This window comes from Dreissena polymorpha, chromosome 2 (genome assembly GCF_020536995.1).
Source record: "Dreissena polymorpha isolate Duluth1 chromosome 2, UMN_Dpol_1.0, whole genome shotgun sequence".
NCBI classification, from domain to species: Eukaryota; Metazoa; Mollusca; class Bivalvia; order Myida; family Dreissenidae; genus Dreissena; species Dreissena polymorpha.
The window spans coordinates 44,616,020-44,639,262 of record NC_068356.1 but is presented as its reverse complement, the minus strand read 5'-3'; the positions used below and the strand labels follow the sequence as shown (position 1 = coordinate 44,639,262).

General features: G+C 37.3%; 1 protein-coding gene and 1 long non-coding RNA gene across 4 annotated transcripts in view; both read right to left on the bottom strand.

Annotated features, from left to right (window-relative positions):
• Positions 1-4,216: 4,216 nt before the first annotated feature.
• LOC127866854 (ankyrin-3-like) overlaps positions 4,217-23,243 on the bottom strand; it is a 36,403-nt gene continuing 17,376 nt past the window's right edge. For all 3 annotated transcript variants that reach the window (XM_052407682.1, XM_052407681.1, XM_052407680.1), the window contains 12 exons: positions 22,961-23,075; positions 20,954-21,041; positions 17,080-17,190; positions 16,447-16,545; positions 12,073-12,171; positions 11,649-11,750; positions 9,449-9,580; positions 8,881-9,018; positions 8,438-8,545; positions 8,120-8,218; positions 7,620-7,718; positions 4,217-4,998 (listed from right to left, as the gene is read on the bottom strand). In XM_052407682.1, the coding sequence (XP_052263642.1) occupies positions 4,810-4,998; positions 7,620-7,718; positions 8,120-8,218; positions 8,438-8,545; positions 8,881-9,018; positions 9,449-9,580; positions 11,649-11,750; positions 12,073-12,171; positions 16,447-16,545; positions 17,080-17,190; positions 20,954-21,041; positions 22,961-23,075 (1,379 nt within the window). In that variant the 3' untranslated portion in view covers positions 4,217-4,809. The remainder of the gene's footprint in view (positions 4,999-7,619; positions 7,719-8,119; positions 8,219-8,437; positions 8,546-8,880; positions 9,019-9,448; positions 9,581-11,648; positions 11,751-12,072; positions 12,172-16,446; positions 16,546-17,079; positions 17,191-20,953; positions 21,042-22,960; positions 23,076-23,243) is intronic.
• On the bottom strand, positions 17,644-20,528 carry LOC127866860 (uncharacterized). The gene is made up of 2 exons (XR_008043141.1): positions 20,297-20,528; positions 17,644-18,600 (listed from the first exon to the last, which is right to left on the bottom strand). It is a non-coding gene; the product is annotated as an uncharacterized LOC127866860 (long non-coding RNA).

Sequence of the window (23,243 nt, the reverse complement as noted above, 5' to 3'; positions counted from 1 at the left end):
TTTTGTCAGAATTAGCTGTTCTTAGAAACTGAGTTTAATATGTTTATACTTCTTTCTGCACATGTTTGAAGTTACTCAGTTTCTGCGTTTTTAAGTAGATTTTGTTCACATAAATACCAATTACACAATAATTTATCATCTGGGCTAATATTTGCTTAGCGAATTCTGTCTTATCATTCAATGGCGAAAGGGTTTGTGTGTTACGTAATATGTTGACAAAAAAGCAAGGTATATGCGAAACATATAATACATTTATAAATGTGTGCTGACAAAAGAAGTTTTTGGTATAGCACTTCATCTCTCGAAGGTTCTTTGGGATCAGTTTTACGCTGTTCCTTTTTAAACCCAATTCAAGGAAGAGAATATCAAAACACCTAACGATTTCAAAACTATCTTTATAAATGGCTCGATTTGCACACTCGGTAGACACGGCCGTTAATCACGCGCGCCGCCTCTTTTTTGGGATGCATTAATAAATGAGCCAATGCAACGTCCGAGGTGGCGCTCGGGCCCGGATGTTTTCAAATTTAACGGATAATTTTACAGGGTGATTAGGTTAAATAAGTTTTTCAACACATTTCGCAATATTTAAAAAAAAATCGGCAAATGTAGTGCGATTCAGCGATTATAAATTTATATAAAAATGTACAGAAACATACAATCACAACCCATTTGGAAACGTGAGGACCTTTATAAGTTGTGGCATGGTAGAATTCGTAAAAGCAAATCGATGTCTTTTGCCTGTGTGACGAGCAAATTCCCTGCCGATTAAATCGCTCATTACATAAAACGATTGCTTTAAACCTGTACAAGTTAACGCTTGCACAAAAATATCGGCTTCTAGCCGATCTAATAGATAAATTTGCATTTTTCAGAAAGAGATGGAGCCAATGCCAAGGAGGTGGCGCTCAGATTAGGAGGTGGCGCTCAGATTAGGCGGTGGCGCCAATGCACATTTATAGCTGTTTTAAAGTGAAATATTTTATTTATGGTTTCTATAGTCGCGTGCGTTTATATTAGAGAAAGTAGTTTTCTAATAATTTATTGATGGATTTAAACGTTCGCCTTTGTAAGATAACACTATTTAACATGTATAATACAAAAATGCTTACAGAAAAAGACCTAGTTATCTTCATTTTTTTTGGAGTTGATGGTGGGAAAACCAACATAAATTAGCCTAATTAAGATTCGTTGGCCTTGGCCTTTTAGTAAATTAAGCATTTGGATTAACGGCCACAAATCATAGTTACAAGTAGAAGTGTTATCTTATGCTTATTTCGTGAATTATCATATTGTATACAAATATTGATGTCGATGAATTATCTTGATAATGTTGTGAACATTAAGTTATTGGTTTGATTGAGTATTACAAATTTTTGGTATACATAGTACAACATGTTTCATTCATGTTGATGACTTCTTAATTGAGTTGATTACTTATATATTAAAAAATACATCATATTTATTATAAATTGTGTTTATATTCTGTAAAGATTTGGGCTTTCGTATGTACGTTGAAAAATAAATGTCATATAACAAATAACATTATCTATGAAATTTACGTCATGTGATAATGTCTTGCTTGATTGCTTAATTGATTCATCCTGCATTTGCGCCACCTCCTATCATTAGCACCACCTCCTAAGCATTGGCTCCATCTCTTTTGGAAAAATGCAAAATTATCTTTTACGTCGGCAAGAAGCCAATATTTTTGTTCATGCAGCATCTAATGTATGTTGTACGCAATCGTTTTATGCCGCTAGCAATTTAATTGGGTGGACATTTTCTCGTCACACAGGAAACACTCATAGAAATAATTTTAAAAACTCCACCATGACACAACTTATAAAGGTTCTAACGTTTTTAAATGGGTTTAGAGTATACGTGTCTGTACATTTTTTGACGAATCAATCTTCGTTGAATCGCACTACTTTACCCGATTTTAAAAATAATGCGAATTATGTTGAAAAGACATATAAAACCTAATCACCCTGTAAAATTTCCATGAAATTTCAAAACATCCGGACCTGAGCGCCACCTCGGAAGTTGCATTGGCTCATTTATTAATGCATCGCAAAAAGAGGTGGCGCGCGTGATTAATGGCCGTGGTAGAGCATCGCTGTGTATGACCTCGAATCAAAACGCATTAGTTGCAAATTAAGCAGACCCTGTAAATATGTCCTCTATCCTACAGGAAATCAGCCTTGTGTTTCAAACGGTTTTCAACAGCATTCTACATTAACACTTATATCACTAATTTCCCCACGAAGCCATCCCCATGATTAATCGGTTTCATTTAGAGCGATATTCTGGTGGTTCAAAGCCATTTTAAGGTTTCTTCAAATCAAATTTCACGAATACATAAATTACACGACAGAACACAGATTTCCACAAGGCTTTTAATATGGTGATGTTTTTCGAATCAACTGACTGAAATCGAGTTGTATCAAAATAGTGTTCAATTAAAGGGGCCGTCTAACAGATTGGTAAATTTACAAAATTCAAAAAAGTTGTTTCAGATTCGCAAATTTTCGTTTTAGTTATGATATTTTTGAGGAAATAGAAATACTGACCATTTACCATGCTCTAAATATCTATTATATGCATCTTTTGATGATTTGAAAACCTGAACATTCTCAAGCGTCGTGCAACGCGAAACGATTGAATAATTTGGAAAGTTCTGTTGTTGTCGTTTTGTTTTGAGATACTACGAGGATCACTTATATAGGTAAAAAATACATGCGCTCTAGGCATGAGCATGGATGGTCGAGTGGTCTAGGCGGGAGACTTTTTACTCCAGGACTCCAGACGATCAGACGAAGAATGATTGACACTTTAATTCGTTCACAAACATTAACAGCTTGTTAATGACAATTGCAAAATTGATATAAAAAGTGTGCCTATCCTGCACTTATTTGTTGTTGTGTTTTTTCATTATGTTATTGGCTTGGACTAAAATGATACAGGTGAAAATGAAAGCCGATGAGTTTGTGATCGTGACAACACAACGTTTGATTCTTTAAATCATCGGCTTAAAATGAACAATACATGCATTATTCACATACAATTCTAAACTCCAAAACCTCACCAACAGATTTTATAAACAAATATGAGCATACTGAATGGAGGTCAGCACATAAAAGTCGAAGATCATGGTGAACAGCACAAACAACACTAGTACAGACATCACCATGAACGTCGAGAAGCTGGTAGATGTAACCACCGTCAAGTACTTGGCAGCGACCCTATCCAATGATAGTACCAGGTCCGAAATATGAATTGCCAAGACGACCCAAGCCTTTCTGAAGCAAGTTTCTCTAAAAATGCTCCGAATGTACTGCATGACACTTTTTGGCCCATAATAACTCCCTCTGGCATGGTTTCGACACATCACCAAGCGTGACTCATTGTTCAAGAATGTGCTCCATGGCACGCTTAAGGAAGGTCGCCGTCGAGGCCGTCAAAATAACAAGCTGAACGGAAAATTAAGTAAGAGTGGACGACCCTCTCCATGGATGAGCTACTAATAGCAGCCCACAGCAGACCAGACTGGCGGAGGATCTCTGTGTCATCGTTTCTAATTTCCCCAAACGGCCAGAACCGTCTAGGGCATTAAGATAATGATGATAAAATTACATTTTCGTTACTGATCCTGTTTTAAATAGCAATGGTATTTGCAATAAGAGATAACGTCAACAGAAAAATGTTTAAGGTTTCGGTTGGTAAAGAGTACTGCTAGAAATTGAAGTCATCTAATCTATCATAATTACAGGAATATGAGACTGAACTATAACCCTTTCAGTGCGGGAACCGAATTTGAAAGGCCTTTGCAAACAGTTTGGATCCAGATGAGACGCCACAGAACGTGGCGTCTCATCAGGATCCAAACTGTTTGCTATTCTGATAGTATTCTTTGAAAAAAATCGAAGAAAATGCTAATTTTAGAAATTCTGCAGACGACATTTCAGCAGACGACAATTTCCCAGCATGCAAAGGGTTAAGGGCAATACGACCAAGCAGAGACCTGCATTGAGTTGCCAGTGCGACATGTACGAACATTCAATAAAGCTTAAGAAAAGCAATTGCACGGTAAAATTCATCTTATGTCGAACGCCTTATACATTTATAAGATAAAAAGAGAACTTTCAAAGTTTACTGCTGTTTGGTGTTTTATTCACGACAAATACAACCTCCTAAAACAGACCAAGACTGCGATATTTGATTATTTATTTATTTAATAAAATACACATGACATCGACAATGATATCCACTCAACACAGTAGAACATCATATATTATGGAGTTAGGATCACTTTCTAAGTGATTAAAAGACATGTTCGATATAAATATAGACATACCACAGTTTACGTTTTGATTTGATATTTTAATTAATATTATTCTGAAGAAACCTTTAATAAATTGAAGATAACACTAACAACATGCTGTGGATACTCAAAAGTTTCGATGGTTGTATCATGCTGAGCCTCTCATATTATTATTGTCTCTTACCAGAATCTGCTCGGCCGATACAAGTTCGCAGAATATCATACAAGCATCATACACTATATGAGCCTCACTTCCTTTTAACGCATACAGCCATTAAAGCGGAAAGTGCCGTCCGTGATCAGCATGTGCGGCCTGCACAGGCTAATCAGGGACGACACTTTACTCACATTCATTAAGATCCGTTTCCGAAAGCGCGACTCATATGCATTTCAGAGAACACTGAAAACAATATGTGCTTAACGTGCCAGAATCTTTTCAGACTATTTTTTTAACGAGTTGTTTTTTGTTTGCGTTTTCTGTCGTTTCAAATAAGTGCACAACACTTTTTCACAGCCATGTCATCTTTGTCTTTCACTTTTCCCGTTTTCTCGGTCGTGTTTATGGATTTTCTCGATGTTTTCATGTATTCGTTCCTTATCATATAGTCTTTTATAATGGCCACGATGTTCATGTATCCCATCTCTGTAGCAATGTCACTGGAAGTCAGTCCCATCTGAAAATAATCAACTATGACGTAACAAAATTGAGTTAAAAAAAACTAAAAAAAAATATCTTTACAAAAATGGAAATACTCAGTTTCGTATCGAGTAGGAATAAATATAAATTGACACAGGGACTCTTAGTTTTGAGATTGTTCCTTAGATTTTCTCAGAAAAATAAAATATGCATATCCTCTGTACAAAACGATTTGAAGGACCTAGGGTGGGAAACAATACCCTAAATGCTAGTTTCTAACTCTTTAACTATTATTAATGTATTTAGACAATAACACACGGCAGATCTGGGCCGGAAGTCTATAATCGGTCCGCTGCAGAAATATCGGCCCGATGGCATTTGGCTACATACGTCAACGCGTCGTTGTGTACCTACACGCGTCAAAGTGTCGGTGTGTTCCTACATTTGTAAAAGTGTCGGTGTTTACCTATATTCGTCAAAGTGTCGTTGTGTACCTTCATACGTCAAAGTTTTGGTGTGTACCTACATACGTCAATGTGTCGGTGTGTATCTACATGCGTAAACGTGTGAGTGTTCATCTACATGCGTAAAAGTTTGGGTGTGTACCTACATGCGTAAAAGTGCGGGTGTTCATCTACATACGTTAAAGTGTCGTTGTGTACCTATATATTTCAAAGAGTCGTTGTGAACCTACACACGTCAAAGTGTCGGTGTGTACCTACATACTTCAAAGTGTCGTTGTGTACCTACATGCGCACACGTGTGGGTGTTTATCTACATGCGTTAAAGTCTGGGTGTTCATCTACATACGTTAAAGTGTGGGTGTTCATCTATATACGTCAAAGTGTCGGTGTGTAACTACCTGCGTCAAAGTGTCGAGGTGTACCTACATGCGTCATAGTGTCGGTGTTAACCAACATTCGGCAGAGTGTCGATGTGTACCTACATGCGTCAAAGTGTCGGTATGTAACTACATGCGTCAACGTGTCTGTGTGTACTACTATTCGTCAAAGTTTCGTTGTGTAAGTACACGCGTCAAATTGTCGTTGTGTACCTACAAGGGTTAAATTGCCGGTGTGTACCTACATGGGTAAAAGTGTGGGTATGTACCTACATATATGCGTCAAAGTGTCGGTGTGTACCTACATTCGTTGAAGTGTCGGTGTGTACCTACATGCGTTGAAGTGTCGGTGTGTACCTACATGCGTCAAAGTGTCGGTATGTACCTACATGCGTCAAAGTGTCGGTGTGTACCTACATGCGTTGAAGTGTCGGTATGTACCTACATGCGTTGAAGTGTCGGTGTGTACCTACATGCGTCAAAGTGTCGGTGTGTACCTACATGCGTCAAAGTGTCGGTGTGTACCTACATGCGTTGAAGTGTCGGTGTGTACCTACATGCGTCAAAGTGTCGGTGTGTACCTACATGCGTTGAAGTGTCGGTATGTACCTACATGCGTCAAAGTGTCGGTGTGTACCTACATGCGTTGAAGTGTCGGTATGTACCTACATTCGTTGAAGTGTCGGTGTGTACCTACATGCGTTGAAGTGTCGGTATGTACCTACATTCGTTGAAGTGTCGGTGTGTACCTACATGCGTTGAAGTGTCGGTATGTACCTACATTCGTTGAAGTGTCGGTGTGTACCTACATGCGTTGAAGTGTCGGTATGTACCTACATTCGTTGAAGTGTCGGTGTGTACCTACATGCGTTGAAGTGTCGGTGTGTACCTACATGCGTCAAAGTTTCGGTCTGTAACTGAATGCGCACAAGTGTGGGTGTGTACCTACATGCGTCAAAGTGTTGGTGTGTACCTACATACGTCAAAGTGTCGTTGTGTAAGTAAATGCGTCAAACGGTCGGTGTGTACCTACATGCGTCAAAGTGTCGGTTTGTACCTACATGCGTTGAAGTGTCGGTTTGTACCTACATGCGTCAAAGTGTCGGTTTGTACCTACATGCGTTGAAGTGTCGGTTTGTACCTACATGCGTCAAATTGACGGTGTGTACCTACATGCGTCGAAGTGTCGGTGTGTACCTACATGTGTCAAATTTACGGTGTGTAACTACAGGCTTCAATGCGTGGGTGTGTACCTACATGTGTCGAAGTGTCGGTGTGTACCTACATGTGTCAAATTTACGGTGTGTAACTACAGGCTTCAATGCGTGGGTGTGTACCTACATGTGTCGAAGTGTCGGTGTGTACCTACATGTGTCAAATTTACGGTGTGTAACTACAGGCTTCAATGCGTGGGTGTGTACCTACATGTGTCGAAGTGTCGGTGTGTACCTACATGTGTCAAATTTACGGTGTGTAACTACAGGCTTCAATGCGTGGGTGTGTACCTACATGTGTCGAAGTGTCGGTGTGTACCTACATGTGTCAAATTGACGGTGTGTACCTAAATGCGCCGAAGTGTCGGTGTGTACCTACATGTGTCAAATTTACGGTGTGTACATACATGCGCCAAAGTGTCTGTGTGTATCTACAGGCTTCAAAGTGTGGGCGTGTGCCTACATGCGTATACGTATCGGTGTGTACATAAATGCGTCAAATTGACGGCGTGTACCTACATGCGCCGAGGTGTCGGTGTGTAACTACAGGCTTCAAAGTGTGGGTTTGTACCTACATGCATCTACGTGTCGGTGTGTACCTACATGCGTCAAAGTGTCGGTGTTTGCTCCCGCCTTCAGAAGCATCTTTACGACGTCGGTAAACCCTGCCGAAGAGGCAATATATAGGCACGAAAATCCATACTGAAAAGGTGTTAGAAAGTGATCACAATCGTTGTGTTCTCAATTAAGAACCAATGCTGAACAAATAAGCATAAATCAATATGATTTTGGCATTGTGCGTAATAACATGTAAAAGCAGTATGGATATTTGCGATGTAGTGAAATAGACAAGTAAAGCTCGTCTATAATATACTACGCAGATTGTATAAGCCATTTATAATGAAATGGCGCTTTTGCATATGCTGTCTAATATATTTGAAAATCCATTTTAATAAGTTAAATGAAACAAAATCACAACTTTTAAAATGTAAGCAGATACTTGTTATGTACAAATTTGTGTAATTTTACGCAATTAATAATGAAAACGAATGTTGTTGTTTTTATACTTATTAACAAATCTGCATAATCAGATAGAAAAGTACCTGTGTTAAAGTGTTTACATTAGCTCCCGCCTTCAAAAGTTTTTCTACGATATCCATGTGGCCACTTGCGCATGCGCAATGCAGACAGCTGACGCATCCCTTGACAAAATATTTATAACCTTATATATACTATGTGTTGAGAATTCGATTATTTATTTTCAATGAACAAAACACTCAAATATGTTTTGTGAGAAATATTCATACATACGAGATTTTTTGTAATTTGAAGTTTCGATTTTTTTTAAACGTTAATATGTGTTTTTATTACAAAATATTAAATAAAACATTACATTTTTATACATTACAATTATATGACACCTTTGTTAATCGATTTATCAACTCTCCGTTTTCCAGAAATAATATTATTTCGTCCATGTTTCCTTCCTTGCAAGCTGTCAGCAGTTTCCTAAAGTCTCCATCTTCTTTCTAAAGTCATTAAACAAGGAAAGTCTGAACAAAACATATATTCTCTTCATGATTCGGTGTAAAAACATGTTGTGTGTGTGTAAGCATGTTTCAGTTAATACACATTTTAATTAAATTCAAAACAATGTATGTATCACTCTAAAAAAATATCTACCATATTCAGTACATTCCTTGCATAAAGGTGAAGTAGCATAGAGGTGAACCGAAAATATTTTATTAACGATAGTGTAAGTGTACAACAATATTTAACCATAAAGCACATGTATGTATACAAAATAAATAAACGATCTCTAGTGCTCTATCAGTTGTAAAATAATGTTTATGTACTCATATACCTCGCACGTAGCCATGTCATCTTGAAGCAAAGAAGCGCTCTGATTAGCCAGTTTCAATCTCACCGGACCAATCAGATCTTTGGCAGCCTGACGCGTGCACACGCTGTGCAGTAGCGCCTCCCCATGATAAGAGAATCCCTGTCAGCAATAATTTGGAATGGTTTATTTCAAATAATTTCATATAGCAAGTTTTTTGTTTCAACAAAGGATATTCAAAAGAAACTACATGTATATTTAAAACAGCCCATTCTATCAAAAAGATATCGGTATGTAAACTATATTATTTAGCAAATTTAAGATCTTCTTTTAGTCAGCAACATGTTTGGTTAATAATGGTTTTATAGCGCCGTTTATGAGTTTAAAATAAAAACTTATTATTCACGCGGTTTAGAGATCATCAATCCAACCGTTAATAGCAAACACAGCATTTTACCGTTTTGGCTTTCTAACATAACTGCCATTGCCCTTTTTATCCAGGCAACAAAACATTATTTACAATAAAGATCGTTTCTGTCACATAACACTGCATCGCATATCTTGTCATGTCCCATAACACTGCATCGCATACCTTGTCCTTAAGTTCCGGACTTATTTCCAGCTTGGTAATGTCCAGTTTCTCTAAGAGCAGTTGTAGAATGGCGATCGTCTTCTCGCGGTCATACGTGGTGAAGACGGCAACAAGGAGCAGCGACAGGCCATCCTGGCTCAAAAGAAGATAACCATGAGCCTCGTTCTGGGAATACTGGGCTTGTGCTTGTGCGTAATGCGTCATCTTAGATTAGCCTGCGCAGTCCGAACAGGCTTATCAGGGACCACACTTTCCGCTTTTTATGGAAATTTTTGTCTAAAAGACTCATCTTCTAACGATATTCAACTATAAGTGGAAAGTGGGGTTCCTGATTAGCCGGTGCGGATGCATGGGCTAATATGGAACGACACTTTACGCACATGTATTAATCCCAGTTGCTGTTGTTTTCAGATAGAGGCTCAACATATGTGATGTTCGCATAATATTGAATAAGGTTTGCTTAAACGGTATTTTGATCAAAATTATCAATTTAATTTTAAGCTTCCAACGCAAGTGAAGGCAAAAATGATCTTTCTCGAAACGGACACATTTCTTATACCTCAGTCACAAATAGACACCGACCACCGTCCGATCAGCGGCCGACGTATTTTTCAGCTCATCGGGCTGGCGACCGGCCGATGATCGCACGGAAACCGGGCCAATTTGTAGCATCGGGCGGCGTCCGGATTAATTTTAAGTCTCACTTAAAACTTTGCACGACGTCGGGCCCGGGAAGGAATCGAGTTGAGATCGAAACAAGATCGGACGATCAACGCACGGGTATCGCCCGGCGATCGCCCGACACCGGATGCATTGAACGTGTATCGGCAAAAGTAAAAGTATTTCCCAGAGAAATATAAGTCGGCCGGCGACCGTCTGATTGCCAGAGGGCCTCCGCACGATGCCCGACGGACGCCGGACGATGCTCGTTATGATACACGTACAATAAATCCGATGTCGGGCGCACGCCGGGCGATAACCGTTCGTTGATCGTCCGATCTTTTTTTGGTCTCAACTCGATTCCGTCCCGGGCCCGATATTGCGTTAAACAAACTTTGATATAAAAAATTAATCCGGACGCCGCCCGATGCTACAAAATGACCCGATGTGCGTGCGATCATCGGCCGGCGCCAGACCAATGAGCGGAAAAAAACGTCGGCCGCTGATCGGACGGTGATCGGTGTCTATTTGTGACTGAGGTTTTAAACTTTGCCACTCATCGGACGGCGGACGGCTCCGACGTGTCCAGTCTTCCCGATGCCTGGAGATCGGACACATCGGCCTGAGATCGGATTATTTGTGACTGAGGCATTAGTTTGACAATTGCTAATGTGTATCACACTCACAGATTTAAAACGTAACTTATTCTAAAATAATTATAAATACGGGATAAGATGTTTATTAGTGAATGACCTTTAATATTGTTTTGCAATTAATTTTAATAGTACTCTTCATTTTAAGAACAAATTTTACATATTTTTTTCTACAAAATCATAATTACATCTTGGACTTAAATCCTTCATCAATGACTATATTTGAGTTATTTTTTATTTGTGTGTAAATACGAATTTAACCGATGCACAGATATACACTTTAACGTGATTTGAATATACGCAAGAGAAAATAAAAAAGTGTTTAACAACGCACACACTAAAGGATGCTCTGCTTTCAACCGATTAGAAAAAACAATCGAATATACTTGTTGACATGCCAGTCAATTTAAACGTGCGATTTATATGTTTTGTAGCCAGCAATAACAATCTTGTTTATACAATTCTTACATGTAGTATTATTCATTCATTCGTTATAAAATATTTATATACGTATTTTAACAGTTGATGCTTGTATCACAGAAAACAGTAAGCCCCAAATATAGTACATATGTGAGTACATTTCCACTATACATTTCATAATTGAACGTACGTTTATGCCCAATAAAGTTGAGCCTCGTTCTGTGAATACTCGGGCTTAATACATGTGCGTAAAGTGTCGTCCCAGATTAGCCTCGATAGTTCGCCCATGCTAATCAGGAACGACACTCTACGATTTAAGTGGCGTCCTTTAAGCCAAAAAAAGCGGAAAGTGTAATTCCTGATTGGCATGTAAAGACTGCACAGGCTAATGTGGGCAGACACTTAAAGAACATGCATTAAGCCCAGTTTTCCCAGACCTAAGCTCATTTTCACGATGAATCTACTACCGGGGAGCTCCATGTGACGCTGGCTCCTCTTGAAAGGAGGACTTCCACAACCTCGCAGTGCGTTTCCAAAATAGCGGCATACAGGGGTGGGAAACAGGAATGCTGGAATCAAAGAGGTTAATATTTGATCATGAATATTTCGTTTCCAGTCTGTTCAGATAAAAGTTTGTCCGTTGACAGCTACTGTAGGTTCGTGTAAATTATAAGGAAAAGATGTTTGTTTTTATAAATAGTTGAATTATTAATCTTTAGTTCATTACCATGTATTTTAATAGCTACGTTTATAATTAAACTAGGCTACAAATTATAAACATGTATTGTCATAAAAATGTTTATTGTGTTATTAATTCCAGATTTCCACAAATCTACAAAGCGTTCCACAATAATGGCAAATTCATTTCAAGTACTATTGCTAAATGTTTACCTTCGATGGTATGTTGACGTCACAACCGTTGTCAAGAAGAAGTTCTACGATTTCTTTGTAACCATGGAAACACGCCAAGTGAATTGCCGCATTGCCTTTCTGCAAGGATTGAACATTATCAGCATGTACCGGTATTATGTCTTCGTGTGGACTAAGTGAACAATACATTAATATATATGAAACATATATTAACAAGATGGACCATTTTTGTATCATTTTAAATAGTTTCAGCTGAACTATGTCAAACCTTTGTTTCGTTCCCCACATAACCATGATTTTGTGCACGTCGAATAATCATAGATGTTATCAGAGCGGGTAATCACGTGACAAACAATATGATGACTTCCAGGCCGATGCAGATGGTTTATTCTTACCGTTATATACCCTATATTACTTGTTTTAATTGTTTAAATGCCGCTCAATTTCAAACCATCTCAGCAAAAAAGTGATTAGCGTTTATTTCGTTTTAATATTCGCTCTTTATATCTACTTTACTCGTTGCGAATTTTTTTAGCGGATGCTGTACTTTTGTGACCTGCAAAGAAAATTTCGCAGCGAGTAAAGTCGAGATATAGAGCGATTATTAATACGATATACACGCTAATCACTTTCTTGCCGATATGGCTGGAAAGTAACCGGCGTTTATTTTCCGTATGTTGAATAAATTACTTTTCGGAAAAAAGCGAAAACATCCGAATCATTTTGACTAGTAAACTGAATACGCTGAATTAGTTCCCTTTGTTATATAATCTCCATTAAACTACGTACGTTTATTATTGCCATGAAGACCAGTAGGCCTATACAATGAATTGACTGCCGTGAATGTTTTTGATATTTGTAAGATGCAATTGGCACTCAAGAAATTAAACATGTATTTTATTCAGGACATAACGGGGCTGATGTGTTGGAGGTGTTGCCCATCCCTAGTCCAAATAATTACAGTAGACGTAATCTACCGATGTACATTATATATCGACCTCATATTTATAAAGTAGTCCAAACCCCCATTTTCACAGACCTGTTCGTGAAACTTTCAGATTTCTCTAGTATGTTTACCAGGCTATAACTACAATGTCTATTAACACATATTTATCATTTTATGACTATATAATATCTGTGGTATAAAGTGAAACCTGAAAGTTACAAGTTCTCGTGTCTAGTACTCTATACAACTATTGTACTCCTCGTTGAGTAAACAACTACTTCTACTACATGTATTAAACTATTATAAACATCATTTTCAATCAAGTTGGTCTGTAATGAACGTTGACGTCGCTCTTGGTTACCAAAAAAAATCCAACGCACGTATTTCAACCGTCATTGTTTACAATCAATTAAGTGCATAAGTACTTGAATTTGTTAAGCGTTTTTTAAAGGTGTATGTCCAGTCACGGGTGGTTGGCGTGTGGCTATGATAATAATTAGTGAAAACATCTTTTGGAATGATAAATAATCATATTATAACAAACTGAGGAGCTGCGCCATGAGCGCATGATACGCCCGTCGTTCGCCAATGAAGTAGTAAGGTAATAAATAACCCTTTGAATCATTTTTTTACTTCAGTTTATTTGTATTTGAATACATGGTTTATTTTATAAGTACATGAGCATGGAGCGCCGTCTCCTTGACATTCATACCATATCTTTTTTGAGTATATGTATGCATTTCTTTAGAGGATATGGAGTTGAAGTTTATCAATATTAAGCTTGTGTTGAAATTTGAAAAAAATCCATCGAAGGATATTTGAGCTACAGTAGGACATTCAATGAAATCACGAAATTTTGACGAACAAAGTCCCATAACTCTGGAACGACAATTCAGAATTCCGTCAAAAACGAAAGGGGATCAGGGTTTATCAATATTAAGATTGTGTTGAAATTTGAAAAAAAATCCATCGAAGGATATTTGAGCTACAGTAGGACATTCAATGAAATCACGAAATTTTGACGAACAAAGTCCCATAACTCTGGAACGACAATTCAGAATTCCGTCAAAAACGAAAGGGGATCAGGGTTTATCAATATTAAGATTGTGTTAAAATTTGAAGAAAATCTGTCAAAGGATATTTGACGTAGCGTACGACATTAACAGACGGACGGACGGACAGACGGACGGACGGACGGACGGACAGACGCGGGGTATACCATAATACGTCCCGTCATAGACGGGCGTATAAAAATCAACTTTTCTAAAAATAAATCACTATCAAATATATATATAATAAGGTATCCAACTCGAAATCATCCGAAAACGGGGTGCATCGTTTTAAACAGTCATTTCTTCATCAATTTTGAAGCGATTTCCACGATCTTGGTCTTATTCAAGGCAGAAATAAATTTCCTTTCTGGAAATGTATATGTCTTGCAATATTTTTACAAATACTGGGTCAACTTTTAAGAAATAACACGATACACAACTCGCGTGACCCAGTTGTGATCGATTTTTGAAAATATTGAGGCATTCATTAATTATGGATTTAAAACGGAGCATTAATCCGCATTAAACAAAAACACCGGGCATATTGCATATTAGATCGGACACATGAAATTATTTCGAAAGAAAGCAATAAGAGTTTCAATTCTACATGAGTAAGTCTCGCTGCGCGAGATTATGCTCTTACTGCTCGTACATATTTGACTCTTATGAATCTTGGCAAATAACTTGTGTTTTATTGTGCTTAATCTAAATTATGTCATGCATCTATATGTACTTAAAGCAGCATGACCAACAGCTCTTTCATATGTGAAAAGAGATTGACACGAAATACCTACCCATCTATAATAAAGTTTATATGTGCACTTCAATATTATAGTTTTATAGCATTTTATGTGGTGCAATATAAAAGTACTCTAGTAAATTTGAAATTATGTAATGGATTTCCTCTCAACATACATGCAGAGTTCCAGATAACTTTTTCAGCAAAATCTTGGTTTACACTCTATAAAAAAAATCCAGCCTTAAAGTCTATTATTAATTCCTTTTTTCAGGTAAGTATAATTTTTGGCACATCCACATTTAGGTTTATAGTCTAAGAAGAGCTCATGACCATTGCCGGGTTACAGCAGACTTTTTGCGATAAAAGGACCAGATAATGGAAAACGTTCGGCTTTTCGACTGTTTTAAAGATGGTCTGTTATTCATAATAACGTTAAAGTGCTGTTGATTTCATAATTGTAATTAGGGCCTAGACGAGTGGGAACTCATTGATAAAATGTTTTCATTATAATTATGCATTGATATTGAGTTTTACGCATGATCACAAATGTTGAATTCTTATTTTATTTTTCCAATGTGTAACCGTACGCACAGAATTTAAGTCTACTTTTATACTAAATTTAATTCATTTTTTACGACTTTAAGCGTCTTATCTGGAGCTCTGCATCCATGTATAGTAGCATATATTGAAATATATCCATAGAATTTATTTGGTCATTGAAGGTAAATTACTGTACAAAAATTATGGTTAGTCATTAACCAAAAAAGTTACGTCTACAAACACGCGGTTAATTTCGGTTCAGTAGCAAATATCTTACAAAGGGGCGCAACTTCTCCTATAACATAAAATTTTCGTTATACGCCGTAAATTTCCGTAGTCGTCCGTAACATTTCGGAACGACTGTCAATTGACATCATTGTATCATGCATGATTGTATGTTGCTTTGTGCTTGGGTGACACACATCTTGCCATCGCGTTAATTTATTCAACGCATCAATATTTGATTACATTATGCACTGCGCCTATTCCACAAGTCTCTCTGCACAAACCAACATACACATATGCAGCATGCAATTAACGAACAAGAATGTTGCATCTGTACACATGCATGATACCATGATAGCAGAATGTAAATAAACATTGGATATCAGGCAAGATGTAAGTGCCATCAAGCATGAAAAGGTGTCTACATACAAATTGAAAGTTCCATCAAGAATCATGACACAGCCACAAAGAAGGATGTAATTTTTACCTAAATACCCTTCCATAGTAAAGTGTCGTCTGTGATTCCATACCCTTTCATAGTAAAGTGTCGTTTGTGAGTCCATACCCTTCAAAAGTAAAGTGTCGTCTGTGATTTCATACCCTTCCATAGTTAAGTGTCGTCTGTGATTCCATACCCTTCCATAGTAAAGTGTCGTCTGCGATTCACCTAATTAGGCTAATCATGCATTAAGCCCAGTTTTCCCAGACATAGAGATAGAGATAGACATAGAGATAGAGCCTCTGCTCTAATGTACCTGAGACATAGAGATAGAGCCATTGCTCAGTTTTCCCAGACATAGACATAGAGCCTCTGCTCAGTTTTCCCAGACATAGACATAGAGCCTCTGCTCAGTTTTCCCAGACATAGACATAGAGCCTCTGCTCTAGTGTACCTGTGAGATGAGTGTCATGTCAGCCTTGGCCTTGAGCAGTTCCTGAACGATGGCCTGATGGCCGGCGGAGCAGGCCAGATGTAGCGCCGACTGGCCGCTCTGTAGATGGTAGAGTATATGAAACAGACGAGCAGATATGCATCTTAACTAGAATAGTACTATGCTAAAATTGGAATAAAACGTTAACAATATATTTCGCGAAGATGCCAAACTTATTACTGAAAACACTGATAATGAGCATTTTAACGAAGGTGGTTTCTTATAGTGAGAAAAGCAGATATGTGTTGGTGTATTTCACAGTAGTTGTCAATAATTTATTTTTATATGTCATATCTTAAAAGCATGTGATTGTATTGAATATACAAGCCGTGTTTCGTGAATACTTAGATGAATGAATGTGCGCAAAATGTCGTCCAAGATAAGCCTGTGAAGTCCGCACAGGCTAATCAGGGACGACATTTTCCGCTTAGACTTGATATTGGTTTGCTTGAAACGTCATGTAAACGAAAAATTCCATAATGTCGAAAAGTATCGTCCCTGAATAGCCTGTGCGGACTGCACAGGCTAATCTGGAACAACACTTTACGAACATGCATTGATTTCCCAGAATGTGGCTGAAATGTAAAAGTTTACTTTGTTGGTGAAGTTGATGTCCATGCCTTCCGACGCCAGACAGGCCCTGAGGGCGGTCAGGTCCCCGCCATGTGCGGCATGCAGTAGGTCAAGATGAGGCTGGTCAGCTGTCTACAAACACGGCAAAAAATAATTAAGTCGCTCTCTGGCAAAACGGGGCATTTTATTTATTATTTTATTTATGCATGTGCGTAAAGCGTCGTCCACGATTAGCATGTGCAGTCTGCACAGGCTAATCAGGGACGACATTTTCCGCTGTTAAGGTATTTTTCGTTAAAAGGAAGTCTCTTCTTAGCGAAAATCAAGTCTAGGCGGAAAGATTCTTCCCTGATTAGCCTTTGCGTATCGTACAGTCTTATCTGGGACAAAATGTTACGCAAGTGCAAGGGTCCTTTTCACAGATTTTTGCATGTATTGAAGCTTGTCATTAAATGCTTTATATAAGCAATCCTCGTAGTTTCACAAAATATAACGACAACAACAGAACTTTCCAAATTCACGCCGGGTATGCGAATACTTCGTTGACGGATGGCACTTCACTAACAGAGAACAACAAAAGCCACGCGCGAGAGGTGAGTTCTTCAGCTTTTTTGTATTTATGTTCTGTTTATTTGGTTTTTAGACACATAACATTGTTTGGGTGATTAATGGTATAGCACTTCGTATTGCGAAGAAAGAAATTCGTGGAAAAACGGTGAATTATTTAAAAAAAAACGATAAAATTCCATCGATAATCAGCATGAATTGAATGATCAGTACATATTTTAACAAAATAAACATACTTGGAAATAAATCAAGAACGTGCTTACCATTCGAAATAAAAGATCAATATATCCAGTAATGTTACAACATGTTACATTTTAGTTTACTAATGTATTTGAGAAAATTCAAATGTTTTAAGAGTCGCATGCACATTTTTCATCTGCACTTCGTTTACCGATCATCTAAAAAACAATGGCACTTCGTTTCCCGACATCTAGACACTTTTTTCCAGATATAACACACTCGTTTTTTGTGAATCAAAAATGCAGAATTCGCTGTGGAATACTGTTAAAACACTTCTAAACCCTTCTAAAATACTTGGTAAAATACACAACAATTCCTTGTGTGAGTTTTTTTTATACAGATGATGAACCCATAATATCTACTTCATCGGGAAGCTCTTCATCTTCACACTCAAATGGAAGATATCTGCACGATGCCAACTTGTCTTTAACAGAAGTGTTGAGCTTTTGCGTTTTGGAGTTGTGCGGGTGATGAAGGTTTGCGAACCCCTTACTTCAATAGTTTTCCCCTCATTCTCCAATCTTATGGGAATTATCCCTTCGTGGGACTTCGACTGGTACTTAAGCAATCCAGTTTCGCCTTGAAGAATAAGCTCTCTGTATTTTAAAGTCTGGCACTTGTGGCCTTTTACACAATGCTCCACAATTTCCGAATATTCATCTGTTTTGTATGTAGGTGATGTACAATAGAAGCACCTATACTTCGAAAGAGTCTTCTTATCCATGGGCTCAGATCCTGTGAAAAGACAAAACAAGAATACATTTGAAAGAACAGACGTGACGAATACCCCCACATGCCGCATTGACACAGAATATTTTACGTGTTGTCTTCACACAAAAACAGCGGACACCATGCTCAATGTTTAAAACGCACTAAGTGACCCGTGACTTAGTTTTGACCCCGCATGGCCCATGTTTGAACTTTGCCTATACATCATCAAAATACAACTTCTGACCAAGTTTGGTGAATATCTGATGAATACTACTTGAATTAGAGAGCGGACATCATGCTGAATGTTAAACAACGCACCAAGTGACCCCGTGACCTAGTTTTTGGCCCGGCATGGCCCATGTTCAAACTTGGCCTAGACATCATCTTAATTCAACTTCTGACCAAGTTTGGCAAATATTGGATGAACACTACTTGAATTAGAGAGCGGACACCATGCTGAATGTTTAAACCGCACTAAGTGACCCCGTGACCTAGTTTTTGACCCGTCATGACCAATATTCAAACTTGACATAGACATCATCTAGATACCACTTCTGGCCAAGTTTGGTGAAGATCGGATGAAAACCGAGAAAGCGGACACTTATACGGACCGACCGACCGACAGACAGACGAGTTCTATCCTATATAGCACCCTAAACTTCGTTTGTGGGGGTATACTAAGTACTGACTCCATAATATGACATTTAAACATTTTATGTACGCTATCCTTTTTTCCAGAATCAGTTGTTTTTACGATTTAATTTTACCCGTATTTCTTTAAACTCAACCAATACAGTGATTTAGGGTCAGGTGAATCGCACTTCGAGCAAACGTAAGCGTTGCGTAAAGGGAAGTGCTCCCTATAAGCAGGGCTCAAAAAAAAGGGAGTTTTACCATTCTCTTTTTAATTTTGTTGCTACGCATAAGTATCGTCTTGATGATGCGATTCAAATAAGCACAACCGACATAGGATTTTATGAAGAACAAATGTGTATTTGCCTCATAAAGACCCCTCCACTACCGATATCTAGAGCCCTGCTATAAGTAAAATTAAACACGATTGTGTTGATCCGCATTATCCGTTGTATTTTCATTTCTCTGAATCTCAAGTTACCAATAAAAAACAAGTTCATTATGTACACATTTATTTAATAATAAATATCTTATTTGAAAATTGCAATTATAATAAACATAGTATAAATTAATAGTAATGTGAATTTTGAAAAATATATTTTCAAAATGTTTCGTATGAATAGCCATAATATAAATAAATGCATTTAAGGTAGAAGATAAAACTCAGTTATTAGAGTGCCCGCTTTGTTGAAAGTCTCCGTAATCTGAAGTGCCCTTTATCGGTAAACAAAGTGCCTGCAACTTTATGTATGCCACCTATTACAACATGCACTATCTTTGTTTATATTTCATTGAATACTATCAAAATTTCAGTATTTGAAGCACAGTGATTACTCTACATGCTGGAATAGCAAACAAATTCTTGCAATAATTCTAAGTAGTTTTATTTTGTTAAAATGTATACTGTTCATCCAGTTTATGCTGTTTTCCGATCGAATTTTCTATTTTTTGGGCAAAACTGTACCATTCTTCCGTGAAATTGTGTATTCCCAATACAAAAGGATACACCATGTATCAACTCGACCATGTGTCTTGTCTTAAAAACTAATCTTTAGGATATAACTTTAAATAAAACAGAGGAACTTACCTCTCGCGCGTGGCGTTTGTTGTTCTCTGTTAGTGAAGTGCCATCCGTCAACGAAGTATTCGCATACCCGGCGTGAAATTATTCAATCGTTTCGCGTTGCAACGCAATTATAATTTTCAGATTTCTAAATCGTCAAAAGATGCATATAATGGATATTTTAGAGCATGGTAAATGTTCAGTTTTAATATTTCCTCGCAAATATCATAAATATAACGAAAATTTGCGAATCTGATTCAACTTTTTTTTAATTTTGTCAATTTACCAAAACGTGAAAAGGCCCCTTTAAACTCCGTTTCCACAGAGCGCGGCGCATATAAAAAGCGCAAGTCTTCAATCCTCAATCAATGTTTCAATCACTTTATGTGATTATTTGTTTCTTGTGTCTCTTGTAACATAAGCATATTCTGTGAAATAAGAATCACTTACATTATAACTGTTTAACCTTGAAGTTGATCTAACAAATATATTTTGAAAATAAATATTAAATACAGTAGAGTAATATGTTATGTATAGTCAATAAACACAATGTCAATTGACGTACGAATATAATTGTTTATATCACACATGGCACATGAGTTCAAAGACCGACAAATCGTGGTACATAGTGGTATTGTCAATAAGTTATACGGTTGAACATATGTATGTGATGATACAAACATCGGATTTATCTAAACGTGACGTCATCATCTCTGACATGGTCTCCGCAACATCCATAATACTGTTGTCGCAGCAGACTACGGCAAACCTGTAAGTAGATCTAATATATAGATTGGATAATTGGACGAATGTATAGATTGATAGAATAGTATTAAATTATTTTCCGGGATAAAAACACAGACGTATTGGGTTTTTTCATGATCTATACAATCTGCATACTTATTTTTTTTTACAAAGGAACAAACTCTGAACACTTTCATTTACAAATGTTAGTTTCGAACATACAATTTAACGTAGTTGGCTTAGTTTGTTATTTCAGACTTGTTAGTTCTTCAGAAATCTAGTGATTTTCGGAGTACCGGTAATTCTATATTTCCACCTATTCGGATAATAAAATGCTTATAGTTAAATGCTGAAGTCAAGCAAAAGTTTATTTATATATTAAATCACGTTCTGGGCAAACTGGAAAAATGTGCGTTAGGTGTCATCTCAGTCTGCATGGTCTAATCAGGGACACCCTTTCTGTTAATATGGATGTTTCGTTCAAAGAAAGTCTCTTCATACCGACAAACCAGCTAAAGCTGAGAGTGTCATCCCTAGCCTTTACGCACATGCATTAAGCCAAGTATTTCCTATAATGAGGCTCGATTGTTCTTACCGATGAATGACCGATAATTGAGTGATATTTTGTTCTAGTTCTAGCAAGCACTCCCGTGAAAAGGTATCTATTAAATTCTACGATACGAACATCCACATGGGTATAGAGAGTATACTGTAGTGTGCGTGTTGTATAAGAACTCGTATCCGTTAGAGCCGATGATCTGAGAAAACGATTGAGACCCACTCAAGGTTGTTTTTCTGGGTAGTTGAATTTTCTATTATAAATACTGTATTTAATCTGGCATAACTTTGTTTAGCTGTGTGGTGTTTATGACGCTAAAACAGATTTTATTACAAAACAAACGAATAATGGGGTATATTTCTTACATGATTATATCTGTTTAAATTGTAATTTAACTGTACAGGTGTGTATAGTTTTAAGTATATATTCATTTCAGAGAACAATTCGATCGACTTAATGCAAAGGAAAATATGCTATAATAATTTACACCACAAAAGTACATTATCATTGAAGAGACTGGATATTGACTAGTACATTATCATTGAAGAGACTGGACATTGACTAGTACATTATCATTGAAGAGACTGGATATTGACTAGTACATTATCATTGAAGAGACTGGATATTGACTAGTACACTATCATTGAAGAGACTGGATATTGACTAGTACACTATCATTGAAGAGACTGGATATTGACTAGTACATTATCGTTGAAGAGACTGGATATTGACTAGTACATTATCATTGAAGAGACTGGATATTGACTAGTACACTATCATTGAAGAGACTGGATATTGACTAGTACATTATCATTGAAGAGACTGGATATTGACTAGTACATTATCATTGAAGAGACTGGATATTGAATTGTACACTATCATTGAAGAGACTGGATATTGACTAGTACACTATCATTGAAGAGACTGGATATTGACTAGTACATTATCATTGAAGAGACTGGATATTGACTAGTACATAATCATTGAAGAGACTGGATATTGACTAGTACATTATCATTGAAGAGACTGGATATTGACTAGTACATTATCATTGAAGAGACTGGATATTGACTAGTACATTATCATTGAAGAGACTGGATATTGACTAGTACATTATCATTGAAGAGACTGGATATTGACTAGTACATTATCATTGAAGAGACTGGATATTGACAAGTACATTATCATTGAAGAGACTGGATATTGACGACCTTTTATATAAACAAAATATGTTAAAGCTTTGCAGGTCTATTGTTTGTAATATAATGTAAAGTTACGTTTCTTCAAACTGTTGTTCTGTAAATGCGTTACAGTTATACGTGCGACGGAGTTAAATGTCAAAGCACTTTTTAAGAAATCACAATACAACGAGAGCAACAAACTACCTGCCGCTGACGATAACGTTGCAAAGCAATATCACCCCGGACTCCGCTGCCTTGGCGACCGCACTCTCTCCAACAACAGACGTGATGTCCTGCCAGTCGTTACACTCACTTGAACCTGAGAAAGAAGAAACCTTTGGATTAGCCATCTATGTGTGTGTTCCTTGTTGTTTAATGGTACATTCCACTGCGGTTTATCTATTCAAATTTAGGGTTTTATGGCGTATATTCATGCAGTCAATAAAATGTGATAACACTAGTGTATACGCCGTACACATTTATTTCT